This window comes from Solanum dulcamara, chromosome 4 (assembly GCF_947179165.1).
Source record: "Solanum dulcamara chromosome 4, daSolDulc1.2, whole genome shotgun sequence".
NCBI classification, from domain to species: domain Eukaryota; kingdom Viridiplantae; phylum Streptophyta; class Magnoliopsida; order Solanales; family Solanaceae; genus Solanum; species Solanum dulcamara.
The window spans coordinates 22,101,173-22,108,938 of NC_077240.1; the positions used below are offsets into that span (position 1 = coordinate 22,101,173).

Consider the following 7,766-nt stretch of genomic DNA (forward strand, 5'->3'; position numbering starts at 1 on the left):
GTGAAAATAGCGACAGGCACAGTGATGTTATAGGGGCGTTCCAAGATTCGATCATTTTTGTATGATTCTCTTGCACTGCCCTTTTCAATGAGTTTTGAAGACATGTTAAAAAATCACAAGATAAAATGACATTTTGATATATTTTATATATTTTTAATTTAACATTATAAAATGCAATTTTTTTTTGTACTTTTCTTATGCTATGTGTTAAGTCAAAACTAAATAAATAAATTGAAACGAAAAAAATATTAAACTAAGGCAGGCTTATATGTAGCAATATCGACAATAGTAATTCATATACTCGATTTCAACCTCAACCTGCTTAGAATTAAAGTGTGACTGTTGCTTATTTTACTGGACAAGAAATTCAGTAACTTAACTGTGTGCAGAAGATGTTTTTCTATGCATGTTTGCACTCTTAACTATTGTTTCATTTTTGCTATACGATATTATCCTTCAGTATTAATTGATATTTTAAAATTTTCGTTATTATATTAAAATGAAAAAAAATGATAACTTGTAGTACTTTTTGTTATAATTTTTTAATATTTAAGTTTTTAATTTTTAGATATTGAATTTATTGAATTCAATTTAGTTTCAAAAGTTTCTTAAATTGAGTAAGATTTACATCCAAACATATATATAGAGCAAGTGAACATTCATGGTCTACGTGTAGAATATGGTAATTGGTACGTTCCACAAGATTTATATCTTAAATTGAGTAAGATATCTTCAACAAGATTTATAAAGGAGATTCTTTACAAATATACAATTATTTAACATACAAATTATTGTGTGTATATTTGCTGTTGAATACTTCTACTTCACTCAAATTTTTGAGTATATTTATTCTGATCATGCTATAACCAAACCAACGTCAACTTTACTACTTCTCAACGTCATAGGATTTTAGAGGATTTAGTGATGATTATTATATAATCCAGCCGTTATGATACGATGCACAATGCACATATTGGTCAGAATTAAAATGAATATAGAGTGGATTAAAGGATCCTTACCGACGTAGCCAGCTCAGCAATACATTTGAGCAAGCACTTTTATGCATTTTTTCAATAAGCAATTATATCATTTAAATCATTTACTCATATGACTAAAATTAACATTTCCTTTTCTTTTTTTTTTTTGGTAATAAGCATTTCCTTTCAAATTTACTGAAATTTCCCATCTTTTCTTTTTTGTTTGTTCGTTTCTGCTTTTGCTTTTTTGTCTATAACTGAGTTTCTTGATAACCCATCAAATCAAGTTTTTTTCACCGACCAACAGGCAATCGGGGCGGAGTTAGATGGGTGAACTCATTGAATGAAAATTTATATTATTTATATATAATTAAAAAAAAATTATGTATATATAATAAATATTATTATTTTTTACTTTTCATATTTATTTTTTTATATGTAGAATTCGTTTTTGTGAGATTTTTTGCGTTGCCACTGTGACCAACAGTGCATAGGTAAGCATATAAATCTGGGATATTTGCACAAATAGCCTTTTTGAGAATTTTAGCTTGATATGGGGTTAAATTTGTCGGAGAAATCTATTCAACTACTTTTAAAAATGAAATTTAATTCACTTAGGGGTTGTTTGGTGTGAAGAATAAAAATAAATAGTCATGGAATAAAAAAAATAGTCTAGGAATAAAATTTAGTATCTTATTTGGTTGTCATGTTTGGGATAATTTATCCACCATTTATACCATAGTGATTGGATAAGTTGGGATAAATTATCTCATATATATGATAAAATAACTTATTTCAGGATAACTAATTTTAAAATAATTAATCCTGAGATAACTTATTTTCAATCAAACGCCCCCTTAGCTAATGAGCACATAATTTAAAGTAGGGCCTGTATTGCGATGCAAATTGCAATTAATGTCCTCACGTTATTGACCATATTGATTTGCCAATTTTCTTACTCTTTCTGAATATTTGTTTGTGCGCAAAATACTTGGCTAAAAGAGGAGAGAAATAATGCTAGACTTAATAAAAAGGGATCACGCATTCATTACTTCATCTGTCCCATATTTGTTGATTATTATATTAAAAATAATTATTCTATATTAATTATTTATTTTATTAAATTAAGAAAATATTAATTATTTTTTTCTATATTATCCGCAATTAATTCTTTTAGAAAATATTCATATTTGTTTGTAAAGTTCCCAAGAAGTTTTTTAAGGGATGAATTAGTAAAAATATCTTCTTATTTATGATTTTTTAAATACCGTGCAAATAAAAAGTGATAAACTAATATGATGGAGGAAATATTATTTTAATATCCCATCTATCTCATTTTATGTGACATTTTTTTCTTTTTACGCTGTTTCAAAACAAATATCATTTTACTGTAATTAAAAATAACTTTACTTTAAATTTTGTTTTACCCTTTAATGAAATAATTTACAATCATACAAAAATTAAAAAAATATTTTAGACCATAAATTTCAAAAGACTTTTTTAAAAAAATATTGTGTCAAATAAAATTGTGTCACATCAAATAGGACGAATGGGATATTATTTAATTAGTGTCCAAGGCGAGCAGCATGTGAAAGAAATGAATAGTACAATTTCGAAAGATCAGAATAAATTATTGAGTAAACAAAAGTTCGTGGGATTTATTACATTTTACAAATAATAATAATGGAGTAGCACACAATTTGTTCGATAATTTTTCTTGTGAACTGTCACGCATTTTCACGTGCATGCATGATACAACCGCATGACCATTATATTGCTTGGCAATAATAATACAATTAAGCTAAACACATAACATAAGAGAAGTTTTTTTTACCATAATACACATCCAATTATACGTAACCAATCGATAATTTCGATTAATTACAAACTTAGTAAACAAAAAAAAATAAAAAATTAACAAGTACGTAATGGCGATCCACATAAACAATCGTTGTTAGAGAAAGATGAAGCTTCTAGATGGTCGAAGGGTGACCCGTTTGGAATCGGTCCACAAAGGTGATTATGGCTCAAATTCAAATGACCAATGTACTTAGCTGATGATAATGATTTTGGAACTGAACCTCTAAGGTTATTATATGATAAATCCAGATGTGTAAAATAAGTTTTTGAACAAAAAACATCTGGTAATTCTCCTTCTAATGAGTTTCTGCTTAAGTTTAGGATGTTAATACCGCTGCTGCTAAGTAGATTAGTCGGAATTGAACCGGAGATTTGGTTGGAATCGAGGTTTATAGTTGACAAAACCGGCATTGAACCCAGCTGAGCCGGGACTGAACCGGTGATTTGGTTCATTGATAGATCTAGATCGGCTAACCGACGAAGTTGAGTTATTGAGTTCGGGATTGAACCTGTGAGTTTGTTGTTGTTGAGTAGTGCTCGGCTCATCATCCCGAGATTTCCGATATCGGCCGGGATTTCGCCGGAAAGTTGATTGTTGCTGAGCTCAAGGTGCTTTAATTTTCCGAGGTTGACAATGGAGGCGGGGATTGAACCAGAGATTTGATTATCGGCGAGGTTTAGAACAGTGAGCTTACTCAGCTTACCGATGTTCGCCGGGATTTTACCGGTGATTTTGTTTCCGATGAGTTCAAAGATACGGAGATTTGATAATGAAGTGACACAAGCCGGAATTTCGCCGGAGATGTCCTTCCAGTCGGCGACAATGAGAGTAGTGAGTTTGTCGAGTTTGCAGAGAGAAGGGGAGAGTGAACCGGTCATGTAACCAGACCGGCCGGCTTTCTCGTAAATTGGATCTTCTGATTCTCCCCGAAGAACAATGTCGGTGACCCGTTGGGTAGTCGGGTCACAGCTAACACCATTCCAGCCCTGGCAACAGTTGCTGCCTGTCCATGTGTTGAAAATGCCCAAATATGGCTCCTTAAGAGATGCTTTGAAATCCATCAATGCTGCTTGGTCTACCGGCGAGCAGGCATTTGCTGGAAAAGTGACGGCGGTGACCACCATGAAAGTGACCAACAATGTTACTCCTGTGAAACCCATTTCTCCTCTCTCTATTACAAAATGCACTACAATTACTCTCTGTTTTTTCTATGTGAATTGAGGAGGATGAGATGTTATAGTTATATATATATATGAATTGATTGGCATATTACAATTATTTTCTCCTCCTACTTATTTTATTTTATTTTTTCCTTCATTTTACTTTGAATATTTAACATTTTCAGTTAAAAAAAATAATGAAAAGTATATTTGTCCATATACGTAGTAAAGAAGAGGCCACGTGAGGAGTCGGTATTTTATAGCAAATTTCATTATAAAGTTTTGATCTGTTATTTGGTCACTTTTGTTCTTTTTAAAAGAAATCTTTAAAGTGTTGGTGTAATTTTTTTCTGATAAAGTATATGTGCGTACTACAATACAAGAAACTAATTTAGGTTTTTATTCAATGAATTTTTTTTTTTCTATATTAAAGTCCAATTAATCTGAACTCATATTTTTGTGAGGTTCATTTGTAAAGGTGATGTTTTAAACATCATTTTTCCTATTCTTAGGACTGAAATCCAAAACCTTTCTCGTTAAGGGCCACAATCACACTTATGTTTGTTCTATTCTAAATGTGTCAAAAATCGATATTAAAAAATAAATATTTAAAAGAAATTGCACAAAATTAGGCACTCATAACTACACCTTTTTATGTAGTCCAGATATTCTCTTCTACCATCAACATTAATTCATTCTCTTATCTTATCTCTTCTTCTTTTTTTTTTGGTTTTTTATTTCATTTGGTGTTCGAAGTTCATATTGGAGTTCTATTAATTTGAGGTGTGCACTGTCCATTTAAGAATGACGCTTCCAACAGAATTTTTTTTATATTCAAGGCTTGAATTCAAAATCTTTGATTAAGAATGAAACAGTTCCATCACTGCGCCACAATTTATGTTCTTATCTTATCTCTTCGACATCTTATTGTCACTTATTTCCAAAAAGTCCTATTTTCGCAGTGATTTTTTAATCCTCTTATATGACTGGATTATTCATAATTTCCCAATTTTCAGAGATTAGTTCCTTTTCTTATTCTTTTTACTTACATCCTCTTTTTCTCTCGTCTATAAATGGGGGATCAATTTTAATAAACCTCTTTCTCCCATTAAATTTGGATGCCATGAATATTTCACCATTTGAATATAATAATTAAATGCTTTGAAAAATATATTTAAAATAATTATAATTAATAATAAAAATAAATTAGAAATAAAATAATAAATTATTTTTTGATTTTATAAATTTGATAAGACGTAAAATTAAACATTTATTTAATATAGTGAATAAGTAACAATGGAGGGAGAGGTAATATTTTTGAGAATATGCATGACTTTGATTAATTAATATAAAAATTTGAAACAACTTATGATATATTCATGGTATGTTTGAAATATAATATTACCACAATTATGAAAAGCTTAAAGTCTTCTCCTCTTTTTCGTTTTTTCCAATGCTAATCACTAAATTAGGGATTGAATGCCAAAACATCATAGAAAGTCATTCTTATTTTACTTTTATGGTATAAAATGAATATAGTATAACTAATATTTTTTGAGAATATGCATGATTGTGATTAATTAATTAATATATAAAATTTGACAAAGCCTATAAAATATTTATTATATGTTTGAGATATAAAATATATATACTAGAAAATATATCATAATCTGAAAATCTCAAAGAATAAAATCTTTGCATACATATAGAATATTTGTGATATATTTATAGTTTAGAACTTAATTACAGTAATGTATACTTGATATATACAATTATTGAAGATTTAAACATTTATATCTAAACAAAATCATAAACAAAGAAATTAACAATTAACCAAATTTGTGTACATGGTAATGTGTGTTTTATACAAAAAGAAAAAAGAAAAAGAAGGAAAACGGTAGGGTATAGTTTTTTTTGTTTATAATTCCTGACGTAAGAGATAATTAAGGATTTAATTCTTACGTTACTAAGGTGCGTAATTTTAGTTTAATTAGGGCTTCAGTTTTGGATGGGATATGCTATAAGAGAATTTTTATTTTTGGCTACAGAATATTGATATACTTCCTCCATTATTTTTTACTTGTGACATTTTATTTAACGAAACTCAATTTAACTAATTTTTAAAGCTAAAATAATTAAATATTTCAAATTTTAAATTTAGACATTCAAAACTATAAATTACAATCTTTTTAATATTGATATGATCAAAAACACATTTTAAAATATTAATTAAAATTCATATAATTTAAATTTTCAAAAGCAAAATATAACACATAAAAAGTAACGGAGGAGCCCTAATTAAATTTTAAAAATGTATGCATAAATGTATTTTTTTTTGTTTGGGGGCGGAGCGGGGGGGGGGGCGGGGGGGGCGGGGGGAGAGTTCAAACCCTTAGGCAAGTCATTTTTTCTTTTCTAATTCTAATGTATAATAGATATTGAACCTATTTTATTTTATTTTCCATATTTTTTTTATATTTTAAATATCTTCTATGAAAGTCCTGACCTAACATTGATTAGAAGCACTCCCTCTATTTATTTTTATTTATTTTTTTATTTTAAAAACATTTTTTTGTTTTATTTGATCTTTTTAATATGTAAAATAAAATTATATTTTACCCCTAACATTATAATTTTTTCAAATAATTTTTTAAAATTTAATAATAAATATTAATTAATATGAATATAATAATAACAAATTATTTTAATAAATATTTTTTAAAAAACGTTTAAAGTTCAAAATAAATAAGTAAAAATGAGCATAATCAAAATAATGGTAAGATATTGTGGCACGTTGGCTCATGTGCAAGATAATTGAACTATTCTATTTACACCTTTAAGACTGATTTAGCTAACTAACTGGCAAAGATGCACTGTTTTCGGCATTTGCCTGTTTAAAGAAATCCTCAGTCTATTTCCTACTAATAATATGATAAAATTATTGAAGAGATGATGAAAATTACTCACCGTCTCAAATTATCTGTTGTGATTTTTATTATAAATTACTTATCATTTTAAAAGATTAAGATAAGATTAATTATTTTTTTCTATTTTATCCTTTATACTTTCTTCGTCTCAAAATAAGTGTCAATTTAGTTCATTTTACGTCCATTAAGAAAACAATAAATAGAAGTTATAGTTTATTAAGTTACTTTTATTTATTAGGTTATTATTTTTTAGACTAGAGCACTAGAGACTAGAGCAATAAAAAGAAGTAGTTCTTTAATATAAAATATAGTTGAAAATAATTACTATTTTCATCTTGAATTCTTCAAGCGATATTTATTTTGGGATAAAAAAATTTTTGCTAAAGCGTCAAAAGAAAATATTAATTAGGGATAATTATTGTTATATCCCCAAAAAGGAAATTATTTATCATTTGATACCCCATTACTTTCATACCCCTTATTTTTAACTATTTCGCGTATTTGATACCATGAGATTATATAATATACTCTGATGGTATCAAACAGTTTCGCTGAAGCACTGTCTCTTCCTTCTTGATACCATCAGAGTATAATATACTCTGATGGTATCAAGAAGAAATTGTTTGACAAATTACTTGATACCATCAGAGTATGATGGTATCAAAGATGAATAACGGAAGGAACACTAGTATAAATACACGTTTGATACCATAAGAATATATATATATATATATATATATACTCTGATGGTATCAAGAAGGAAGAGACAGTGCTTCACCGAAACTACTTGATACCATCAGAGTATATTATACTCTGATGGTATAAAAAAAATTATTTGATA

The 7,766-nt window shown here is 28.1% G+C and overlaps 1 protein-coding gene across 1 annotated transcript; it reads right to left on the bottom strand.

Moving 5' to 3' along the window:
• Nucleotides 1–2,607: 2,607 nt before the first annotated feature.
• LOC129886941 (DNA damage-repair/toleration protein DRT100-like) lies at nucleotides 2,608–4,110 on the bottom strand. Its single transcript, XM_055961850.1, has one exon. It carries the CDS (start codon nucleotides 3,996–3,998, stop codon nucleotides 2,892–2,894), a length of 1,107 nt encoding a protein of 368 aa, XP_055817825.1. The 5' UTR covers nucleotides 3,999–4,110; the 3' UTR covers nucleotides 2,608–2,891.
• Between the last annotated feature and the right edge of the window lie 3,656 nt (nucleotides 4,111–7,766).